Raw genomic sequence first — 25,663 nt, forward strand, 5'->3', positions numbered from 1 at the left:
GGTTCCTATGCACTGACTCCCATCCCTTCGCCATCCTCTGTCACCCTGTGAGTACTTCCATCCTGATGCCCTGCTTGCTCTGGTGTGTCCCAGTCCCAGCTACACTCCTCCTTGGGATCCTCTACTCTGTTCTCCCTTCCCTTCTTCCTGCTACTTCATGACATGCCCACCCACCCACTTGAGTTGCCTGATGTGGCTGAGCTCCACTCCCAGCTCTCAAGTAATTAGAGAATTGTTTTTTATTCAGGGATTGACCACTGTTTTTTAGTACCAGGTCTGACTTAAAGACAAACACACTTCCCCCTTCCCTTCTGGAATGAAACACATGCATACGCACATACCCTGCAAAATCAGCACAGAGATGTTGAGTGCTTTCCTTATTGGGACAAATATTTTTTTGGAATGAGGCAGTTTTGCCAGAAAGCAGAGCATGGGCGTAGGTGCCCCCCCCATCAAGTAGAACAAGAGAAATACTTAGTTCTGGCCAATCACACTGGTTCTGCCCCTCCAACAAAAATTCAGGCTATGCCCATGAAGCAGAGGTCGGGAACCTCAGGCCTGGGAGCCAAATGCGGTGCTCCAGGCCTCTCTACATGTCTCTTAAGATTCTCTACAAGACACACTCCACTTCAGGCACCTGTCTCTCCCACCAGTCTTGCTTCACATCCTTCTTGAGTGTTATTTGCCTTGCTGGGGTGTGATGGCCTTTGTTTCCCTGGGTGGAGGATATAGAGAGGGGTATGTCTACTATAGAAAGGTAAAATTTACATGTATTTCTCCATCCACTTTCGCTTCTGGCCCTGCTTACCAGTGGCATACGGCCCCTGGAAGATTGTCCAGAAGGAAATGTGGCCCTCAGTCTGGAAAAACAAACAAACTCTGCCCCTGCCAGGAAGGCTTGCAGTGCAGAAGCTCTGAGGAATGGGCCTGACCAAATGGGGGCACTTTGAGAAAGAACAGGAAAGAAGAAATCAGGGGAGAGATTACATGGAAAGGGGAGGGTCTTCTCTACTTCCTTACCAATGACTGATCACGCTGCTCACTCATTGTCTTTTTTCACACTAGGTCTAAATTTAAAACAAAAGCACAAGGAAGGTGCTGCAAAGCAGCAACAAGAAATTGTGGTGCTTTGCAATCCCCCGTCTGTGTTGGGAGAGGTGCTTGTTCCTTCCCAACCTCCTCTTATGGGCCTGATTGGCTGGGGTCATTCTACACCAATATCCTACAGAGCAGCCAAATAATGTGTTTTGAGTTGTCCTCACAGTGCAAGAGGGACAAAAGGCAGAGCACTGAGTCTGGACACCCTGCAATGGAGGCAATTTCAATAAGGTTTCTAAAGTCTGCAGCCATCCTTGAACGTGCCACAGACACAGGGAAGATGTGTGTGCAGCAAAGCTTTCTTCTGCCGAAAGAGAATCCAGGAGATCATTGTGAACTTGTGAAGTTCACTTGGTAAGTTCCGAGGCAGCACCAGCTATAATCCTAACAGACAAAATGCAAACCAGTTACTTGACACATGTACACCTGAGAATATATTTAGTGTTCTTTACAGTATCTAGTCGGACAAATCCATCGCATTCATTCATTTTGATGGAAATGAAGGCACCAAGCAGTTAATTGGGGGTCACCTTGTAGAATAAGGTGCTAGCTAGGCAATGAATAAAAAGTAATTTTCTTTTGGAATTCTTTTAATGTGCTGCTGTATGTTGACAATTGTGGATATGAAAGATAACACACATTAAAACATGTATCTGATTATACTTGCCATGTGCTCTCCTATTAACGTTCCAAAATGAAATGCAAACTTTCATTGTGCTTCTCCTAATAAGTATCTTCTTAAACTCATTTATCAGCTTCAGAACCTCTCCCATAGCTCTGCAGAATGAAAAACAAAGTGAAACGAAGTTAACTGATGTTCACATTTAGCTCCATTCACATTTAGCTCCTATACTGGACCACCTATCCTTCTGCCGTACAGGCAAATATGTACAATATAAACAATGGAAGGCAACAGAAATTTATAAAACTGAGAATATTCTTCCTAATAGTCATCCTATGTCCATGTCAGCCTTAAAGGGAAAAAAAATGGAAATATACTACATACATGGATTCAGTTAACTCAGAAATCTCTGAATTCCAAAGGCTCAGTATCCAATATTTACAAATTACTAATAAGCTAGGTTATGGTTCCTCCCAGGGCCTTAGGATATCCTGGGAGGGTGACCTTGAATGTCAGATTGATTAACATGAACGGGATCAAATTTGTATAAATGCTTCACTAAAAACTAAATAATATAGGATTCAGTAATCCACTCTAAAAAAATACTTAGGTGGTATTGGACTCAAGAACACCTTTTCAAAATCAATAAAATATCTCTCCACTAAGCTGACAAGGCCATAATACTATTGGAACTTATATGCATATGTGGTGGGAATGTGAAGTTTTATATAGTTTTTGGATTAAGGATTTTACCACTATCTCTCAAATAACAGATAAATCACCAACACCAGATCTAGTCTTGGCCTTGCTTTCACAGAAAGCAATGCAAATTCCAGATAATATTATAAGACATTGGTATTTTTTTCATGAGCAGCAGCCAGAACGTAAATAGCAAGTCAATGGAAATCTCGTTCATCTCCCATGGTTGATTGTTGGTTTGGTAGAGTCTGGGATATAGATCTCCCAGAGCATCTCACCTATAAAAGAAAAGTAACCAGGGGAGACTTCAAATCAGATCATTTTTATGCTATTTGGCCTAATTTCTGATATATGTAAATATAATAGAGATGGAGCATAGATCCCCCAGAGGTTCAATTACGTTTGTGGAGATGATATATTTTAGAAGATTAGGATAAAGTGATTTCTCAATGTCTTGGACTGTGATTATAAAAGAAGCATTGCATGAATCTTTCCTTTCCTTCTCCTCCTTTCTAGTTCTCCTCCTGCCTCCTTTGTATCAGTATGCTTCATGTTGTTTGTATTTTGTCTTTATTTTAAAATTTAATAAAGTTTCTTTAAAAAAAGTTAACTGGTTAACGTTGAATTGTTAATGCATTTCTAATATAGCTTTATTCATTCCATTAGGAATAAAGTATCTGGATAGGATAAATCAAAAATACGTAATAAAAACATATCCACGATTGGGTTAAAACTATTTTTACTGACATCCATATAAGATGTAGAATCGACAGCATATACAGATGTGAACAGAATGGATATCTGGCATATAGTTAAAAAAATTACCAGATGACGTCTGAAGCAACAGTGGATCCAAGTACACGTTCAACATTTTCTTCTTCTGTCTTGCCACCTGAAACACACACCAGTACTTGAGATGCTTCACTTGCTACAGAGATTACAGGTGGAAGTTTCGCTTGCTGGAACAGAGTGCAGAGTGGCTCTACTTGAGACCTCTCCTAGTCCCAGGTCATCCCTGCTTTCTACACATGCTACAAAGCCCTACGCAGGCATTGTTTCCTTGCATATAAACAGCCACAGGAAGGTCAGTGGAGGCACAATGCCCAGCCATGCCCCATGTTATCCCTGGGGCCCTTACAGGATGGGGGTCTGAAACAGAACCGCCTCCTAGATGGGAAGGCTCCCCACGACTTTAAAACACAGGTGCACAATCAGTGTTCTAAGTTGTGTGGGGAGCTTCCAAGAGTAGAGGAGGCTCCTTGCTTCACACCCTCACTCTCAAACCCATGGAGGGCTGTATAGGGGCCCGAGGTGATGCACTAAAAGGGATCGGGCTTGGCAGCACATCTCCACTCTTCCTCATGCAAGCCTATGCATTTGAGAAAACAGAAAGCAGTAAAAGCGCTATTGTGACCAGTATAGCCAGGGGAAGTGGGGACCAATTATTCTGCAAACTTCCCCCCAGTTCATTAGGTGTTTCTGCTGCCATGTGCAGATTTTATCAGTGATTGTATTTAATCAGCATGCCAGCATCACTTACTCCCAGTGATACCTACCATGCTAACATTGTATGCTCTGGCGTCAACCACTTCTGGCATCAACCATTTATACACTATGCCAAGCATGTGAAACATGCACAGGGTAACGGTTCTTTCAAAACCACTCCCAGCATTGTTTTTAAACTAGGGATAACATTTCATGTGAACTGCAGGCATTGTGGTCAAATATTTTGTGCATTTTTTGACACTAGGGTGGTTCATTAGCTGTAAAAAAAGCTTTAAGCAGTTAACACATCTGCATTTTCATCAGTTAATTGATTCATGTATCATTTAGATACCAACAGATCTGTCCACCATCAGACTTCCACTAAAGGTGACTTTAAGACATATTGAAGGAAACACAATATAACACTCCATTTAATAAACAATAAGTTTCTCCTTAAGAAGGAAAGTCCTCTTAGATATTTTCCTTTTAATTCCCCACTATAACAGCACACCAGAACTTCATTAACGTGTCTTAAAAAATAAGCAAGCATTCAGCTTTGCCAATTAAATTTTGTGCTCACTGATTAAAATTGGTCCCTACAATTTAACCAACCAAAGCTTTACTTGATTAACCCACCGACTAAAGCTTGCAGCTCTGTTTCGCAAACATGCTTTGGAATGTCCCAGTAGTTTCTTCCTATAAGTAAGATGTCAGTAATGACAGTAGCTTCTTAAAAACACACAGTGAACTGCCTTTCTCTGCTGAGCTATATCTCAGTGCTGTGGGCTCCATTTGGGATGTAGAACTGACTGGTCTTCTTTCATCTTAGACATAGAGTTACAGTCTCCCAACCCAAGCAACCTATATAAGACATTTTATTTAGACATAAGAGAGAGAGATATTCCAGTAAGGAGTCTTCTACCACAGCTGCATGGTTCAGAAGAATCCAGAGTTATTGAGACGACAGCCTTCTTAACTGAGAAATTGAGATATAAAAAAATGTAATTCCAAATTGACCACATTGTAGAGTGCCAGAGTTTGATTAGTGTTACAACTTTGATCTATGCACCAGAGGAAGAAGTCTGGTAGGTATTGCCATGGGACCTTAATTTTAGGATTAATCAAAGTGTTGGGTATTCATTGTACACTCACCATAAACTGAAACTTTCTGTGTATTGAAAATAACTCAGAGCTGACTTTCTGTAGCAGCCCATTTTGCTGAAACATCTGAAGCCCATGCAACATAGAAATATGTCATGCGTTCAAGTTATGCTAATCACAATATTTAATATTCTAATATGTTATTAATCCAGATGCACACACCATACTCTAGCGTTCCCCAATCTGGTGCCCTCCAGATGTTTCAGACAACCTCCCATCAGCCTCAGATGTCATGGCTAGTGGTCAGGGATGATGGGAGTTGTAGTCTGAAACATCTGGAGGGCACCAAGTTGAAGAAGGCTGCTAGAGGCCCCATCTACATAATATCTAGTTTTAGCAAGGACCTCATTAGCAGCCCAGCAATTAGCTTGGAAATTTATGTACCCTTGGCTAATCGAGATCAGTATTAGAGAAGCATTGAAGCTTTTGTATGGGAAAGGAAATTATGCACAACTTCAGAGTTAATTGTGACACCTCCAAAAAAGTATGGGCAGAGCTCCTTTGAAGCCGGTGGAGAAGCAGTAATTTAGAAAACAAGGAAGAAGTAATTTATAAAGCAGCCTTCCTTTCCCTATTAGTTTTCCATTACCCCTTCATTTTTGTGAGTGACTTCTGGTGTATGCAGTTAGAGTAAATAGGCAATAACAAATGATGGGAGTTAATGTTACAGAGCTGAACTATTTACATAAACTTAAGCAACAGTATTCAATCAAATTGCTCCTTCCTGTACAATGCTATAAAAATATGACCCTTGCTCTCTGCCTTCTCAGTGAAAACTGGTTCAAGTTCCAGTTAACTCCCATTTCCCTGGCTTTCTGATGCCACTCCTTGGTCTTCTCACTAGCTTTGTTCAAAATTCTGTCACCTTTTGTTACTCAGGCCATGTGGTCTCTGTTAAATCCATTCACAGCTGGATCCAGCATGACTTCCTCATTCCTACCTTCAAAGGCCTCCCTTGCTTTACTCCAACTTCTTATTCTGAGATATCTGTGCCTGCGACCTTCTCTTTTCCAGCTTTCCCATCCAAAGGTTTCCTGCTCCCTTAAATGTCAGTGTTTTCACTCTCGCTACTCCCATTTGCTTGGAACTCCCCCACAGAAACCTAGGATTGTCACCTCTCTCTTTCCCTGAAAACTCCTCCTAAAAAAATGTATTTTCTGTGACGCCTCTGACACATCCTCATCTTCTACTGAAGCAAAGCATATGAGTAATAGGCACACGTTCTTCTCTGTTTCAGCCTTCATCTTGTGTTTCCTCTCTTCTCTTGTTACCCTATAAAGTGCCATGATACAGTCACAGACTCAGAGAATCAAACAGCTGGAACAGACTACAAGGCCCATCTAGTCCAAATATTTTACCCAACATGGGGCTTGAACCCACAATGCTGAGATTAAGAGCATTATGCTCTACCAACTGAGCTATCTCGGTTAACAATAGTATCTCTTTAACTTTGTAGGTTTATTGCTAATTAATGGTTGATCGTTATGTTGCTTTAAGACAGGGGTAGCCAACATGGTGCCCTTCAGAGGTTGCTGAACTACAATGCCTTCATGGGCCCTGCTAGCAGGGGCTGATGGGAGTTGTAGTTCAACATCAGGAGGGCACCATGTTGGCTATCCCATGCTTTAAGATAACCAGCAGTTGAACACTGAACTATCACTTCTCTCCCTCCCCTGCTTCTTTGCCCACTATTTTTCCCCCCAGGTCCAACATTTTAACCCACTAGACAAATATAAAAAGTGAAAATTCAAGAACTTTGGATAATTTAACCCATTATGTATTTATGGTACTCTGGATATTCACAAAATTATATGCACAAGTTTCTCACACTGAAGCAGTTTCAAAGGAAATTAAACCAATAACTGAGCCAATTTTTATTCTGCTTGTTATGCTATATTTTAAATATTTGAGTATAGCACACATAAAATAAAACTCAGGTAGTATTGCTTAGACTTGCAAGATTTTCATGTTCATTTTCTGTAATTCCATTTGTTGCCGTCTGCACTATATTATTTGTTGACGTGTGAGTTATCACTTCAATAAGAGTAAGTGTAAACCATATACATGCTATTTCTATAGTAACATACATTTGATAAAATCTGACCAGGATCTGACAGGATATGCAGTCTCTTCGATTTGGCATATTTCAAGTGACAAGAAACATTTCCTTATTCTGCTCTGAAGTTTATTTGAATTTTCAAACAGTCATGCTTTTGCGGTTTAGCAAAACACAATAAAAATCACTGTGGGAAATTGCCACAATTAGACATGAATCATAGAATCATAGAATCATAGAATCATAGAGTTGGAAGAGACCACAAGGGTCATCGAGTCCAACCCCCTGCCAAGCAGGAAACACCATCAGAGCACTCCTGACATATGGTTGTCAAGCCTCTGCTTAAAGACCTCCAAAGAAGGAGACTCCACCACACTCCTTGGCAGCAAATTCCACTGTCGAACAGCTCTTACTGTCAGGAAGTTCTTCCTAATGTTTAGGTGGAATCTTCTTTCTTGTAGTTTGTATCCATTGCTCCGTGTCCGCTTCTCTGGAGCAGCAGAAAACAACCTTTCTCCCTCCTCTATGTGACATCCTTTTATATATTTGAACATGGCTATCATATCACCCCTTAACCTCCTCTTCTCCAGGCTAAACATGCCCAGCTCCCTTAGCCGATCCTCATAAGGCATTGTTTCCAGGCCTTTGACCATTTTGGTTGCCCTCCTCTGTACACGTTCTAGTTTGTCAGTGTCCTTCTTGAACTGTGGTGCCCAGAACTGGACACAGTACTCCAGGTGAGGTCTGACCAGAGCAGAATACAGTGGCACTATAACTTCCCTTGATCTAGATGCTATACTCCTATTGATGCAGCCCAGAATTGCATTGGCTTTTTTAGCTGCCGCGTCACACTGTTGGCTCATGTTAAGTTTGTGGTCAACCAAGACTCCTAGATCCTTTTCACATGTACTGCTCTCAAGCCAGGTGTCACCCATCTTGTATTTGTGCCTCTCATTTTTTTTGCCCAAGTGCAATACTTTACATTTCTCCCTGTTAAAATTCATCTTGTTTGTTTTGGCCCAGTTCTCTAATCTGTCAAGGTCGTTTTGAAGTGTGATCCTGTCTTTTGGGGTGTTAGCCACCCCTCCCAGTTTGGTGTCATCTGCAAATTTGATCAGGATGCCCTTGAGTCCATCATCCAAGTCGTTGATAAAGATGTTGAATAAGACCGGGCCCAAGACAGAACCCTGTGGCACCCCACTAGTCACTCTTCTCCAGGATGAAGAGGAACCATTGATGAGCACCCTTTGGGTCCGGTCAGTCAGCCAGTTACAAATCCACTGAGTGGTAGCATAGTCAAGACCGCATTTTACCAGCTTCTTTACAAGAATATCATGGGGCACCTTGTCAAATGCCTTACTGAAATCAAGGTAGACTACATCCACTGCGTTCCCTTCATCTACCAGGCTTGTAATTCTGTCAAAAAATGAGATCAGGTTAGTCTGACATGACTTATTTTTCAGAAATCCATGCTGACTATTGGTGATCACAGCATTCCTTTCTAGGTGCTCACAGATTGTTTGCTTAATGATCTGCTCCAGAATCTTCCCTGGTATTGATGTTAGACTGACTGGGCGGTAATTATTTGGGTCCTCTCTTTTCCCCTTTTTGAAAATAGGGACAACATTTGCCCTCCTCCAGTCTGCCGGGACTTCGCCTGTTCTCCAGGAATTCTCAAAGATGACTGCCAGTGGTTCTGAGATCACATCTGCCAGTTCTTTTAATACTCTTGGATGCAGTTCATCTGGCCCTGGAGACTTGAATACATCTAAACTAGCCAAGTATTCTTGTACTATCTCCTTAGTTATTCTGGGCTGTGTTTCCTCTGCTGAATCATTTCCTCCAAATTCTTCAGGTCGGGCATTGTTTTCTTTATCGGAGAAGACTGAGGCAAAGAAGGCATTGAGGAGTTCAGCCCTTTCTGTGTCCCCTGTTTGCATTTCACCATCTTCTCCTCTGAGTGACCCCACTGTTTCTTTGTTCTTCCTTTTGCTATGAACATACCCATAAAAGCCTTTTTTGTTGCTTTTAACCTCTCTAGCAAGCCTGAGTTCATTCTGTGCTTTAGCTTTTCTGACTTTGTGTCTACACGTGCTGGCTATTTGTTTGAATTCCTCTTTGGTGGTTTCCCCCCTTTTCCATTTTTTGTACACATCCTTTTTTAATCTTAACTCAGTTAAAAGTTCTTTAGATAGCCACCCTGGCTTCTTTAGGCACCTTCCATGTTTCCGTCTCATTGGTATTGCCTGAAGTTGTGCTTTTACTATCTCCCTCTTAACAAACTCCCAGCCATCATGAACTCCCTTTCCTTTTAGTATTACTGTCCATGGGATCTCACCCAGCACTTCCCTAAGTTTTATGAAGTCGGCTTTCTTAAAGTCAAGAAATTGAGTCCTAGTATGCTTGGCTGCTCCTTTCCGTTGTATAGTAAACTTCAGAAGAGCATGATCACTTGCGCCTAATGATCCTTCCACTTCTACCCCATTAACCAGGTCATCGACATTGGTTAGGACCAGATCTAAAATGGCTGTTCCTCTTGTTGCTTCTCCCACTTTCTGGACAATGAAGTTGTCTGCAAGGCCAGTGAGGAATCTGTTTGACCTTATGCTCTTGGCTGAGTTTGACATCCAACAAATATCTGGGTAATTGAAGTCCCCCATTACTACTATCTCCCTTCCTTCTCCTAGGTTCTCCTAGCACAGTAGGGTTTTTGCACAGTTTCCATGTATCTCCATGGAGATGGTGCAAGAAAATCTCATGGAATAATTTTAATATCTGTTTTTAACCAGTATTAACAGCAGAGTTACTAATTGCTGCTGATTTTAATTATTATCAGAACTAAAGGTCTGGAAACAGTGGCGGTTTTATCTGGTAGCTTTATTAAGATCCAGATGAATGAATATGTAAAATTTGGCTACACAAACCATTTTTATCTAGCACATTCCATTAAAAAGAGAGAGAGAGTATGCAGTAAACTGCATATAAGGGTTGTGTCAAAGTTTACAGAATAGGACCCTTGGTAGCTAGAATAGCATTTCCACAACAAATCAAAGGTATTGTTCTCAACTTACATGAATATACAGTAGCCATTACCTTAAATTTAAGCCTCACAATGAGCTTCAAAACCACTGTGGAGATATGAAAGCCATATTGTATCAGTGCAGTCTGCAGAGATTTTTTTCTCGCAGCTTTGCTGTGCTAAAATATATGTCGCACTTGAAAGCTAAAGGGATTACTTTTGAATAGTCATCACAAAGGTTGATTATATTCGTATATCATTTAGCTAGACCCTGCAGGCTATTATTCCATTAGCTGTGCTTGTCCACTCCTGCCCTGTCAAAAAGTTGATCATGTAATGTAAAAAGGCCAGACAGTGTGTTAAACTATGAGAAGTGCTTCAGAAAAGCACAAGAATACTCTATTTAAAAATAATTATAACCCCATTCAGGTGGCAGTCCTAAGTGTATTTATTTAGAGACAAGCTACACAGAGCGACTGGGTTTATGACTGGGCTGGAGAGTCTAGCAAAGATAAGTACCAGGCAAAGTATAAAAGAAGGATTACATGAGACCAGGGCTTTTTTTCAACCAGAACTCACCAGAACTCAGTTCTGGCACGTCTCAGGTGGGCACCACTGCCATTATAAGAGAACAAAGGAGTTGTTCACGGTGAGTTCTGGCACCTCTTTTTCTAGAAAAATAGCACTGCATGAGACTACTATACATAGTTCAGCTATCGGTTAAACAGTTCAAAAACACATATTAAGTGTCGAGGGTCTACAGAACTGCTGGATTTTTTAATCACCCTGTCAGCATTCCAGAATAGAACAATTTTAAGTCAGACCTTAGATTGCCTTGGAGGCTTAATTAGGGCACCAGGGCAGATTCAGTTTTGCAGCTCTCATTGGCTTTGTGTCTGCTGCCTAACACAAGCAGGTAGATTCAGCCTTTGAGCATCCTGTCCTTTCACCATTTCTCTCAACCCCTTGTCCCCCTGCTCCATTCTTCATTGTTCCCAAGGTTCTGCCTTGGAGGTCAAACCATGTTTAATGCCAGGCAGTGGAAGCTGGTGGCACTTTGACTTGGCAGGGCTGCAATTTCTAACTTTGTTGTTTTCCTCACAATAGGACGTGTACAGCAAAGCAAAACAAGCTTCTCCAAATAGGAAACACTTCCCGCTGCTTCTCTTGATGGAGAAGTGTGGCCATCAAGGAAACAGCTCCGAGCATCCTCAGAACAGATATTTACGATTCAGATAGGTCTACCTGGTGTGCCCTTGCAATTCCCCTTAGTAAGGAAATGCCCTGGTTTGCCCTAATGGACCAGCCTTCTCTGATGTCAGGTCCCTGGGGAGACACAGAACTGGGAACCTGCCTAGAACTTGTCCCCTGCATAAAAATGTCTAGGCGCAGCTCTGATGTGGATCAGTAAGCTAGATCTTCTAGAGTTTAACAGACAAGCAGCCCTGTGTTTGGTGGGTACAGGGAACAAATAAGGAAACAGAACAAATGAAACGGAACAGTAATATTAAATAATAAAAAATAAATACCAGAAGGAAACCATGCTAAATTTGTTGCAGCAAAAAAAACCATAGTGTCCTGTGGGCACCTTGAAGACAAAGGCTTGGATCATATGAGAATCTAACTTAAGGAAGTTCATGGAAGTCAAAATTTCTCTCGCCCTGTAGCCAGCTGCTTCCCACCTCATAAACCTCTTAGGACAGTTGAACAATGTGAAATACGTGGGATGTAATCCCCTGGGAGCAGCCAGGTACAACATTACAGTGGTACCTTGGGTTACAAACACTTTGGGCTTCAGACTCTGCTAACCCGGAAGTAGTACCTCGGGTTAAGAACTTTACCTCAGGATGAGAACAGAAATTGCATGGCGGTGGTGCGGCGGCAGCTGGAGGCCCCATTAGCTAGAGTGGCACCTCAGGTTAAGAACGGTTTCAGGTTAAGAACGGACCTCTGGAATGAAGTAAGTATGTAACCAGAGGTACCACTGTACCTGTTTTGCTAGAGTGGTCATGCAGGAGATGTTGGTCCAGTCAGTTGAACTTCCTGTTACACCTGGCTGGAGCATCCTTCCTTGCATGTGACTAGTAGGTGGGCGTGACCTTTCCAGACCTGGTAAAAGGCCAAGTCTTGCAGCCACCTCCCTCTTTTTGATTTTCTTTTTCGTCCTGCGAAATTCCTGATTCACCTGGACTGTACTGCTGGCTGCCAGCTATCAGCCCCCCCACCAGGTTATCTCCCATATGGGGTAAATCTGTTTGTACATGTTTGTAACTTTAAGCTTAAAGCCTGCCTTCAGGGATCACACTGTGCTCTGCCTGATTGCGAGTAAAACTACTTTTTGTTCCTTATGAATAAGACTGTGGTGTCTTTATTCTTTTAGGAGGGATCAAAGGGGTCTTACCAGGAATAATAGAACATATCTCAATCTGGGCAAGCCAGATTGAATTGTCTATTGTCTTAAGAGGCTCACACAAGTCCGCAACCAGTTTTCTGCTGCGTAAGGTGGGGGGGGAAATGCTCTCTGCTATGTAAAGAAACTTGCTAGTGCGAGTTAGGAAGGATATTAATAATCAATATATTCTCTCCTTCCACCCTCAACATTCCCACAAGATAGAGCACAGGGTGTTGCTGGGGGAGGGAAATCACCCCCACATCCTACCCTATATGGTTCAGAAGGACCACATGATCCTCCAGAGAGGCTTTTTTGGGAGCATAGGAGGATACAGAGTATAGGAGGGACAGGAAAACGTTCTTTCATGAACCTCCTTAAGCCTTTCAGATTTATTGCTGCATAAACATTCGCATCCATTCTTAAGGAAATCAGCCCTGAGTGCTCACTGGAAGGACAGATTGTGAAGCTGAGGCTCCAATACTTTGGCCACCTCATGAGAAGAGAAGACTCACTAGAAAAGACCCTGATGTTGGGAAAGATGGAGGGCACAAGGAGAAGGGGACGACAGAGGACGAGATGGTTAGACAGTGTTCTCGAAGCTACAAACATGAATCTGACCAAACTGCGGGTGGCAGTGGAAGACAGAAGTGCCTGGCGTGCTCTGGTCCATGGGGTCACGAAGAGTTGGACACGACTGAATGACTAAACAACAACAACAACTGTCCGAAGAGAAATTCTAAAATAACCAACTACCATTGAGAATGCTTCCTGTCACCACCAGGTATGTTAGGAGTCATCTGCAAATGAATACAAAACACATCTCTCATCTTCCATTCCCTTTAATATCGCATTTTATATTACAAATTGTAATTTTTGTGCTGAACTTCCTTTGTGCTTAAAGTCGGTGCCGATTAGTTAGCACAGGAGAAGACAAAACAACTGCATTATCTTACTTCACTTACTGTTCAGATATTTCAGCCCAATCTAGATAAAATAAAGTACTAAATAGAAGACTCAGTGCTTCTTCCAGAAGACTTAAGGCAGAGAATCCTCTGCTTTTATTATTCAAAGTTGTTTAATGTAGATTGTAAAGATGTTTTATTTGGGTCTCTTTGAAGCAATGTATTATACAGAGCCATGAACGAGTCTTTATGAGCACAAGTGGGAGTCCTAAATGAACAGCGTTTGGAATGTTTGACTTTGAATAGGTAGGTTTATATGAGCAGAAGGCTTGATTGTTGGGGCCCAGTTTATGAATTAGAAGGAGGATTTATTTTATACACCTTGAAATGGGAAGTCAAATCTTTTGGGATCCCGGTAAGAACAATTTTTGAGCCGAGATAGAAAACCTAATGGAAATCTCTTCTTCTGCCACTATCTATTTATTGAAAACAGTTTCATTCAAACTTCTTCATGAAACTATTGTGGCTGTCAGGAGCAACTCAACTTGAAGTTTGAACATCTTTCTGGCTCTGAAAAGTAAAAAGGCCTCAAAGGCTCCAGAATACTGTATTCTTTCTAATTTGTGCAATGTGGTAAAATGTGTGCATGGATTTGTAACTAAGGAGGGAAGGTGTCTTTGCAAAATTCAGTTTAGGGGGAATTAAAAGGCAAAGCTCCCAGATAATTGAGACTTTTTATCTAGCATTAAATTGCTGAGTTAGAAGAAGAGTTTGGATTTGAAGAGTTTGGATTTGATATCCCGCTTTATCACTACCCGAAGGAGTCTCAAAGCGGCTAACATTCTCCTTTCCCTTCCTCCCCCACAACAAACACTCTGAGAGACTTCAAAGAAGTGTGACTGGCCCCAGGTCACTCAGCAGCTGCATGTGGAGGAGCGGAGACGCGAACCCAGTTCCCCAGATTACAAATCTATCGCTCTTAACCACTACACCACACTGGCTCTTAAAGCAAAGATATGGAATGTATTTGCACCTGATGAAGAACCATGGCTCAATGATATCCCTTTTCCATGCAGAAGGTGTAGATTCAACCCCCAGCATCTTTAGGGTAAGACTGGGAATGTCCCATCTGAAACCCTGGAGAGCTGCTGCCAGTATGTCAGTATGGATCTGGATGGGCCAACTGTTTGGCTTGGTGGGAGGCAGTTTCCTCTGTCCCTATTACAATTATTTATATATCCTGCCTTTTAGAATGTGAATCCTTCCAAGGCAAACAAAACAAAACAATATCAACATATAGCAAGTCATAAGACTTCTTCCTCATGTAAGTTGGTTGTAGTTGACTCAGCAGTGGGAGAAGTACAGGCCAATTGGAACAGGCTGTGGTGACTTAGGTTTTTATACTAAAAAATCCACGACAAATTTATGAAGAATAAGGCTACTAGGCATGCTGACTGTGCCCCATCTCCATGTGTCAGGGACTGGGCAGAGGAGGAATGGTGGAGACAGCTTCCCCAGCCTGACCCTTCCAGAGAAGAAGAAGACAGTTCAGAATTACAACAGGGGTTTGAGGGAGATCACAGCTCAGAGGAAGATGAGGGGGAAAGTTGGGAAATAATGGGAGAGGAGGAGGAGGCAGAACCGGAGCAGCTGGCTGACATGTTATCACTAGAAAGCATTCCAGACCCACCATCTCCCAGAACCCGGCGAGCCTTAAAAATAGGAGAGCAAAGGGCTCAGAAGCAAAAGGCCCTCAGTGCCAGCCATAGAAGGGATGACGAATGAGGAAGTGGGAGAGAAGGGGAGGGGAGAATGACTCGGAGCAACGCCATTATTCCAAGAAGCCACATTCCAAGGCCTCTCACTGTGAATACTGAATAAAAGCCGACGGTAAGGACTTTCCCTTGTCTTGTCCATTCCTGCCAACCTGTTGTGGGGGTTGGTTCCTCTGCTGCCTGGCACCATCTTTCATGTCCCAAGCGCAGCCTTCCCATAGGCATCTGGTTAGCAACTGTGAGAACAGGAAGCTGGACAAGATGGGCCTTTAGTCTGATCCAGTAGGGCTCTTCCTAGATTCCTGATCGGAGTATTAGCAGCAGGGGTTCTTTTTGTGTGTGTGCAGATCAACAGAGATTTGTCTTTTCTGGAAATGTTTAAGGTTTATTCATTACAGAGGCCTCTTCTCACACCTGTCTGCCTCGGAAGGCGTGTGTCTTCATTAGCAAATGAAATCAACAGTAACAAAATATTAGTAAGAATGGACAGTGTCAGTCTGAAGCTAGAAACTTTTGTTTTGGCAACTCTGACAATATTTTGCCTAGTTGCTTACAGACCGTGTGCCATCTGAGCTATTTAGAGATCACACCAAGTTTCCTCCTTGAAACTGGCTTTTCAAGATCTTAGCAAAAGGTATTTTATGAGGGTACTGAAACTGAAGCCAGCAAAGCAGAGAAAATCCAGGAATGCATCTGCAACAAAATGGGATGCCAGGGAGATTTTCTGTAAGGCTAGAGTTTTGCTTTAAAGCTTTTAAGGAGCATTAGCCTTGAGTGCATCCCTTCAGGGTAAGGAAGTGTGGGAAAAGCGGGTTGAAGATTCTGATGCTTTCAGAGTACAGGTAGAGTTCCTGTCGCTGAACCTTACAGAAGAGCTGGTTTTCCTGCAGGAAAACTCTTCAGGGAGAAAAAAGTCACCCTTTGAAGCCATCCAGTTGTTCCAGTGGTATCTGTGCATATTTGCACAGGGTGAAATCATTTTCCTAGTAGTGGCAATTAGCTCTGTCTCTTAATATGGACAGGGAATATAAATGAATGTGCAAGCATCCATTTAGGGAGAGGAAAGAAAAAGCATTCCCTGCAAAACCTTTTCTTCTTCTTCAAGGAAGCCTATTCTGCAAGGAAAATAATGTCTGAGAGTTGTGGAATCAGCTAGTACGGAAATGGAGGGCATATCAATATATAAAGTGGTGGCCCAGAGCTAGTCACTGGGTTCATGACCGTATCCTTACCCCATAGTGCCATTTCAGAAACTCAGTGCACAAGGGGACAGCAGGTCATGTCCTGCAGCAAATGGAGTTTTTCTTTTTCTTTTCTGACTGTAGACTTTGGTTTTGTAGTTTCTTGTTTCTGTAGTTATGCATTCTGCAATAACAGCTTGCCCTCCTCTCATTTCAAGATGTTCTGCAACTCCCGACATATGCAGGTGGGTTATATATTTCTATATTTCTTTACAAGACTGCTTTAATTTTCCAGGTTTGTGGCACCAACCTATTGGTCTATTCGATTTGCAATACCCAGACAGATAAACAGTGCAATCTTACACATCAGAGGTAGACCTGAGTAAGTTCAATCAGACCTACTTCCAAAGAAGCGTATACAGGATTGCAGCCAAGGAGTCCTACATGATGCACTGTGGTATACAGTGGTACCTTGGTTCTCAAACATAATCCATTCCGGAAGTCCGTTTGACTTCCATAATGTTTGAAAACCAAGGCGCAGCTTCTGATTGGCACAGGCCAATAGCCAATAGTGAAACAATAGGCAACAGCTGCATCGGACGTTCAGCTTCTGAAAAACGTTTGAAAGCCAGAACACTTACTTTTGGGTTTCTGGTGTTTGGGAGCCGAAACGTTTGAGTACCAAGGCGTGCGAGAACCAAGGTATATATAAACTGTAGGTGCAGTCTCTTTCACATTCATGTCAGGAACCATTTGGGTCCACCCTAGCTCACAGTCAAAAGTGTGAGGTCTGCTCTGAATGGTGTTTCTCAAACCAGACTGCTTGCAGCTCACATATCCTAAAAGGCTGACAAATGAATTTAGTCCTGGACCTATATTCAAGGCACTGAATTACCAGTGACACCAGCTAAACAGGTTCTTTTGCAAACAACACCTGCACACTTAAAATGGAGATTGCTTCACTGCTCACAGATGTCCCTTTGCACTAAGTTCTGGTAACTGTTCTAGCTCACAACCAGATTTATGAGCCCTGCATTGTCTACAACATTTTCTTATACAAAGGCTATGCTTGGCAGGCATAAAGGAATATTATCTATACGTCATGCAAAACAGCTACAGGATGATAGCAAGCTAGCAGGCTAGGAAAGGATCATATGACCAAAATCTGGTTTGGTGTAGCGAACTGCTTGCTACTATTCAGTTTAATTCTTAATCTTTGCTTCTCTGTTTAATTTCTGCCTACTTTAGAGACATGCTGTAATGCAGCAGTTAAAAAAAAATATCCACATGTACTCATGGGTCTCCCCAAAGACCACTAACTTGACACGTAGGCCATGACAGCTAAGCTTTGACTAGCAGGAAACCTAATCCGGGGTTTCCATCATGTCAGTTGTTGCCTTTATTTCATTACACTTTGACTCAGCTCCTAATGGATTCAGCTTCATAAAGTCTGTAAAAAGAGGAAAAGAAAGCAATTTATTCATGTTTCACGAGAGCTCACTGAAGACCAGAAATTTCTCTAAAAATGCAAATCATTTTGTGCCACGTAAGTGGGACTGGGCAGCTAAAGCTCTTGGAGGAAGGTTCTTTCCCAGGGCTAATGTTTTTATACTCAGTGATAGAATAAATCGATTCCTTTATTATACCATCTCCTTCGCTCTCTTTATTTCCTAAAAGAACGTAATCCGAGGTACTAAAGAAACATTCTTCACCACTTGTTAATTTTGTTATTAATCCCCAATATCTCAAAAAATAAACACCACAAATACATGTAGAAAGAAAAGATCAATATGGATCCCTGCAGCATCAGGTTAGCAAAGGGAGATTTACTAGGAATCCAAGATGTAAAATACTGACGTGCAAAACTAACCCCTTACTTATGTAATAGGACTGTATATACAAGCACAACATAAACCAGGAAGAAACTATTACAGGAGAGACACGTTATACTTGTATTGCTTTAAAAACAACCTTTCAAGTTCTTATTTACGGAAGAAGTTGAAGTATTTAATGTCAGCCTATGCTGCATGTCAAAAGACCAGTCACCCTTGCTAACATGCCACAGATAGGCTTTTAATAATACATGTAATAAAAATTACACTTATCAAGTATAAAGCAGGCCATAAAAATAAAGCAACATTCATAAAAGCCAGAAAATTATAAAGTATTGTTATCACTTGTCCCTACTGCTCAAGGGAGGGCCGCTTGAAATAAAATTCACATCTAACAGCAGTCATGACCAAAATAGCTTGGATATCAGTTCTTGCCAAGTTAACACTCTCTTCCCCAGTTACACACACACACACACACACACACCAGCACACTCAGGACTTTACGTGACGTCTGCAACTTGGTCCTCACTCTGGAGTCTTTCAAAATAGAAATGGAGTCACATGGATTGTGACCCCAACCTTTCCTGCCTTAACTCTCAGCCCCAAAGGTGATCCTAAAGAGGTAGGTTTTACAGTGTTTCTGGGAGGTGCTTATGCTTGGACATGGGAGAGTCTGTAGTGGCAGGGAGTACTGTAAGTGAGCAACCACTATAAACACCCTTTTTGTGTCATTGCTTTCTAAACATAGAAAAATAAGAAGTGCCTTGTTGGATCAGACAAAGACTTTGTCATATTACCAGAGGACAACCAGAGATGCAACAGTAGGAGGCAGCAATGCTTCTACTAGTTGCTGGAAACTACAGGAGGGGAGACGGACGCGGGTGGCGCTGTGGGTTAAACCACAGAGCCTAGGGCTTGCCGATCAGAAGGTCGGCGGTTCGAATCCCTGCAACGTGGTGAGCTACCTTTGCTTGGTCCCTGCTCCTGCCAACCTAGCAATTCGAAAGCATATCAAAAGTGCAAGTAGATAAATAGGTACCGCTCTGGTGGGAAGGTAAACAGCATTTCCGTGCGTTGCTCTGGTTCGCCAGAAGCGGCTTAGTCATGCTGGCCACATGACGCGGAAGCTGTACGCCGGCTCCCTTGGCCAATAAAGCGAGATGAGTGCCGCAACCCCAGAGTCGGTCATGACTGGACCTAATGGTCAGGGGTCCCTTTACCTTTTATAGGAGGGGAGAGTGCTCTTGTGCTATATTTCTCCTTGCTGGTTGACCACTGTGGGAAAAGGATACTGGACTAGATGGGCCCCTGGCCTGATCCTGCAGGCTCTTCTTAAGTTCTTATGAGTAGCCCACAAGCATGAGTGCAGTAGCACTGTCCTGTTCATGTTCCCCACCAACTTCCTCAAAGGCATCCTGAGACGTGTTTCTTTTTGGGCAGGAATGGATGTTGTAGAATCATCTCATTAAACACTGTACAGAGATTTAGTCAGACAGGTATGCTTTGTGCATGCTCACGCCATTTATTCCTGACACTCATCATTTCTAATCATGACTATACATTTTCCTCTCAGTATGCCAAATGACAAGAGACTTGTCTTTACACTTTTTATTTTTTTAAAAGAGTCATCCAACCACAAGATCTAGATACCTATTCTTCAATATGAGGCTGCTGCTTGGAGTTTCACACTACTATCGCTTTTCAAATTTCAAGTGTGTGGTCTCCAGAACTGAGAGGATTACAAAAAGGAAGAAGAACAGAAAGAGGTAGAGAAATATAATAATATTCGATATGGCTGTAGAAGGGCCAGTCTGTCATCTTCAGAATTTTATGGAGTACTTCTCATTCCACCCTTTGCCCAACTTTTGGAATCCGCTGAAGTTTTGATGTATAAAATATTTGTTTACTTAACACCTGCATTAGAGATCTGAATTTTAATTCTACATTTGTTTCAGCTTTAACCAGGACATGTGATTTATATTTCATCATTAACATATTGCATCCAAGTTAAGTTCCGAATAACGTTCTGAGGAAATCCAAATGAAAAAGATTACTCAGGTATATTGCACTGACCTTATCTTTCAAGTATCCGTGACGTAATTTTTAAAACTGCTTACTATTTCGGAAGTTATTTTCCCATTGTACAAATATATGCAAGTTTTCTTCCAAAGCAGACTTTGCTCACTGCATGCATAATCAGTGCTGAAATATGAGCAGCATGGCGTGTTCATAAAGGTAAAGGTACCCCTGCCCGTGCGGGCCAGTCGTGACCAACTCTGGGGTTGCGTGCTCATCTCGCTTAAGAGGCAGGGGGCCAGCGCTGTCCGGAGACACTTCCGGGTCACGTGGCCAGCGTGACGAAGCTGCTCTGGCGAGCCAGCACCAGCACAGCACACAGAAACGCCGTTTACCTTCCCGCTATAAAGCGGTCCCTATTTATCTACTTGCACTTAAGGGTGCGTTCGAACTGCTAGGTGGGCAGGAGCAGGGACCAAGAGACGGGAGCTCACCCCGCCGCAGGGATTCGAACCGCCGACCATGCGATCGGCAAGCCCTAGGCGCTGAGGTTTTACCCACAGCGCCACCCGCGTCCCTATGGCATGTTCATAGATTATATAATTTGAGCATGGGGGTGGGTCAAAGCTGCCTTGTATTCCTTTGGGCTAGATCTGGACTGCAGGAGATTTTAGTTGAGTATTACCCCTAAACAGGTTTTTTTAAAACGTTCATGTCTGTTGCTCCCCTTTCACTTACTCTAACTTTGGTGTAGTGTAGTATACATAATTTAAATAACCAGAGAATGTCTCTGGGCTTGAAACCACCTGCTGGCTTATATTAGCTAATTAATGGTGATTTATCTGAGTTACTAATTTGAGTAGAGCTGACTGCCTTCAGGATTTTTTGTGAACGTTCTAAGGATTTTGATTATAAATATGCTTACTTGATGGGCACTCTACTTTAAATACTTTAAAAAATCTTTGCCTGCCAGTAGAAAAGGGTTTTTTCATGCTAGTACAAATAAATTACCTTGCATTGTTTTCTATTTCAAATAATATATTCAGGTGGTTTGTTTATGTTGGTACACAATTTTATCTCTGTCTGGTTCCCTTTCATTCTCTTTCTCATATTAGGGTTTATTTGCCTAGCTTCCAAACAGTGACCGTTTGAAAAATAGTACTGATCTCATACCCAGAAAGCTTAATCATTTTCACAAAAACTAATATAGCAGATTCATTTTAGCCAAACTTCTTTATCATGCTGGCCTGATTCCCATGGCCTTAAAGTGTGGATTTAATGGTGGTACAATCTCTGAGGTAGAAATATAATAGAACCCTCTCAGCCTATTGGATCTATGTAATTTCTCTTTTTCTCTTCTAGTCTCAGTGTCTCTTAAGGCAATCTGCTCTGAAGACAGCAAAGAAGGCTAGCCTTTCCTTTAACTGTGTTCCCATTGCTACTTATACTAAACAAAGAATCAAATCCCTAGATATGTTATCCAGTAGACATCTGTTAAATACACAATCCTAGAGGGGAGTTTACTCTATTAACAGGTTTATTCTTTTGCTCCACAGTTAAGAGAATCTATTTCTGTGTTTTACATTGGTTTCTAGTACTTCACTGCATTAGAATACATTGCTCATGCATTGATTACAGAATGTATTAGGGATGCATAAAATTCTGATATATATTTATAGTCAATGCCAAGTACATTAACAACAATAACAATAGCATCCTATATATTCCTGGCTTCCGTTTGCAACAACCCATCAATCAAAACAAGTGTGTGGAAGGAAGGATACAGTAGTGGAGAGAAATAGGTAAATGTAAAGGTAAGGCTAGAAAATGTGGAAGATGAATGAATAGGGTAAAGCATGCATGTGCCACTTCATCAATACAGCAAATAGAAAGGATGTGGCCTGGCTTTCCATAGACAAAGTAAGCAACAAATTGTGCTGCTATGTCTTGCACCTCTTCCATATACCCTTCTGCCATTTCTACTGATTCTCATTTCCACTCTCTCTTGAGAATGTGGTTCTCTCTCAGGTGTTTGATTTTCTAAACCTTCCAATATTCTTTGATGTGGCACCCTCTGATCTTTGTTCATTACTGCTATAGATCCCTATCCGACCTCTCACCTATCACAGTTCCAAATTCACCCTCCTTCTCTGCAGATGCTGTGCCAGAAATGTTATTTACTCTTCCTGGATTAGTTCATTAATGAGCTCCAGCTATTTCAACAGATTTTTATGGCAACCATGCAACTTCCATGCACACTTCACATGCGCAGATCTCAGAACTGTTTTACAATTCTTTAAAGTTATACAAGTGAAAAATACTTTGCCATTCTTTATTATTTGAACCATGCTGTAACCAATGTAACCATTCCCTGCTGCTCACTAACCAAACCTCAAACCAAAACCTTATGGAACTAACTTTATGCTGATCATTGAAATCCAACTTGAACAGAATTGGTTACAGAAACCCATACAAAAAGTCAATATTTTCAAGATTATTTCGGGGAGGGGGGGGCAAGTTCCCAACACTGGAGACTGGAAGATTTCAGGTAGGGAAATCTTAAAGTCTGAAAGCCAGCAGGGGGAAGCTCTGGCCCTCCAGTTGTTGTTGGGCAAGAACTTCCATAATTCCTCAGCACCAGCCATATTTGCTGGAACTGATGGAAGCCAGAGTCCAACAACATGTGGAGGGCCACAGGGTTGCCCTTTCCTGCCTTAAAGGGACATAAAACCGAGAAAAGCTCACAGTCTTCTGCACAAAAACTTCATTATTCCTAATGTTCTCAATGGGACATATTGGAAAAAGTCTACCCATGTAGAAGAAGAGAAGAAGAGTTTGGATTTGATATCCCGCTTTATCACTACCCGAAGGAGTCTCAAAGCGGCTAACATTCTCCTTTCCCTTCCTCCCCCACAACAAACACTCTGTGAGGTGAGTGGGGCTGAGAGACTTCAAAGAAGTGTGACTAGCCCAAGGTCACCCAGCAGCTGCATGTGGAGGAGCGGAGATGCGAACCTGGTTCACCAGATTACAAGTCCACCGCTCTTAACCACTACACCACACTGGCTCTCAGACAGTTTATCAGAGGCTACATTTGGGAGCAGCATCTTAAGGTATTTGAGCAAGAAGACAGCCTCTACTGCAGCAGCACAATACAGATGAGAGAAATAGATTTTTGGTGCAATTTTCTGCACTCAAAAAACCTGGCACTTTACAGAGTTGTCATCCAAAAGGAAAGCTCACTGAACTTAGCTGACTACTCCCTGAAGACCAGTTTGCATTTTATTTTACGTAAAGAGTGCTATAAAAATAAACTGCAGTGTTTTTTTGGGGAAAGGGGGGGGGGCGTAATTCAAGAGATTTGCTGCTTCTACTATGGCACCATGTTCTCCTAAATTTTCTCACTGACACACTAGTGAAAGTCTGAAAATAATGATGGTGAAAATGCTTACAACCCAGTCAATTCTGGTTTTCAATAATTTTAAGATTTACATCCTCTGATCATTCTAGGAGATAGCAGGATTCTATTTGGTAGGATATATGTACACTACTAAATTCAGCTTGCATTCTGCAAGCAAATATGTAACCTTGGTGACTGCTGTAAAGCCTTGCCTTCCCCCGTCTGAGGTGACTTCAAGTGACTGAGTCACTGACGGGGTGGAGAAATAAAAAATAACTTTTGCAACACACAACCACTTTTTAAAGATGGGGACAATGTTTGCCCACCTCCTATGATGGAATTCAGGAGAACAACTGAGCCCTACCCACCCCACCCCACCCCACCATCCAATAATGCAACATAATCATTATAACAATAGTAAGAATTAATCCAGTACAAACATACCAATTACAACCACAACTGTATAAAATCAGCAAAAGCCTGGGAGAATAGAAAAGTATTTCCTTGATGCCTGAAAGACAAGTGCAAGGCAAACCCCTCTGGGGATGGTATACAGATGCCACCACAGGAAAAGTCCTATGCCCTATTCTACCTACAAAATCTCTAAAGGTGGTGCTGGTGGAAGTGGGTAAACTAGAGCAGGGCCTCTTGGTAACGTGCGTGTACACACACGCGCACGCACACACACATACATGCATGCACATGCGCACACACGCACAAAAATACAATATTGTTTTAAATGACAAAGGGGACAAAAATATATCTGAAAATACCAGATTGCATCCAATTAGGTTGCTCCATTTGCTTCCACAGTGGATCTTCCACTCTCTCTCCCTCCCCCACCCCCTCATGCTTTCTGAATTTTTCCTGGGGATTTCCCAACTCTTACACAACACTGAGCTAGATGGTAACTGAACTGGATTGGTTAATAAGAATTGATGGGTTTTGTTTTCTTTTTTTTTCATTGGAGCTTATATATCACTTGCCTGCTAATGTGAATGGCATTGTTGTCAACTACAACACCTTTTGGTGTTTAATAATGATTTTTTAAAAATGTATTGTCAATTTCAAGTGCCTTGGTATCTCCTACATTGCTGGAGGAAATGATGGGATCTTTACAGAAATTTGAAGTTCCAGTAGCTGTTTATAAATGTTTATTGAAATGTTATAAAATTGGATGTTCAGGATCTTAGAGATGAATGGAATAGGGAACGACAGTGTTCCGTTCCACTCAATCTATGGAAAAACACTTTAGCACCTGTATCTAGTGTTTCTTTAGGCTAGAGACTAAACAAAAATGGATGTTCCAAGCATATCAGGACTCTACAGTGCCTATTTATAAAGAAATTGTGTAGTTATGATAGATGCTGGTGATGTAATGCTGATAACGCCTCTCTGAGGCATATGAAGTGGGAGTGTCCTGTAGTGTCTTCTTTCTGATTAGAAGCTGTATTAGCTATGTTTTGGAAAAATCATTTGTATTTGTGGATGTTCACACACTTTTAAATTATGGAGATGAACAAATGGGCAATGAAAGTGGATCCTGTGAGCCCTTATGTTTGAAAGAGACTTCAAGGCTGGAAGGATATGCACCAAACACCAGTGGTCTGAAGATCTTACTGCCCTTTCTACAATTAAACACCTATCTTATACTTGTCAATCTCATGCAGAAATCTATTTGGACATCTGGACTACTTATATTAATATATACATTTAAGTCAGGATTGATGTGTTATTTTTTTTGTTAATGTGAGCTGACATTGTTCTTTTCTATTTTATTTGCATTAAATAAAAAAGAAAGAATATATCAAGGCAAAGTGCAGAAACGAAACTAAGAAGGTTTTATAATTTGAAGCAGCAAACTACTTTAAAAGAGATTCCAGTATGTATTCAGTGTAGAATGCTGTACAAGCAAAATTCCCAACGTGTTATTACAAACTGTGAGTAGATTTCATAAAACAGCAATAGCAAAACAAAGGAAAAGATAACATTGGTGGGCTTTTCCTCCAGCACATCCAAGAAGGC

General features: G+C 41.7%; 1 protein-coding gene across 4 annotated transcripts in view; it reads right to left on the reverse strand.

Moving 5' to 3' along the window:
• Window positions 1–1,670: 1,670 nt before the first annotated feature.
• TTC29 (tetratricopeptide repeat domain 29) overlaps window positions 1,671–25,663 on the reverse strand; it is a 106,989-nt gene continuing 82,996 nt past the window's right edge. For 3 of the 4 annotated variants that reach the window (XM_083457423.1, XM_083457422.1, XM_083457424.1), the window contains exon 12: window positions 17,740–17,840. In XM_083457423.1, the coding sequence (XP_083313549.1) occupies window positions 17,755–17,840 (86 nt within the window). In that variant the 3' untranslated portion in view covers window positions 17,740–17,754. Of the gene's footprint in view, window positions 1,876–3,244; window positions 3,312–17,739; window positions 17,841–25,663 lie in introns of those variants that run through there. The other variant, XM_083457425.1, reaches the window with a different exon arrangement.

Source organism: Podarcis tiliguerta, assembly GCF_965153285.1.
Source record: "Podarcis tiliguerta genome assembly, chromosome: 9".
Lineage (NCBI taxonomy): Eukaryota > Metazoa > Chordata > Lepidosauria > Squamata > Lacertidae > Podarcis > Podarcis tiliguerta.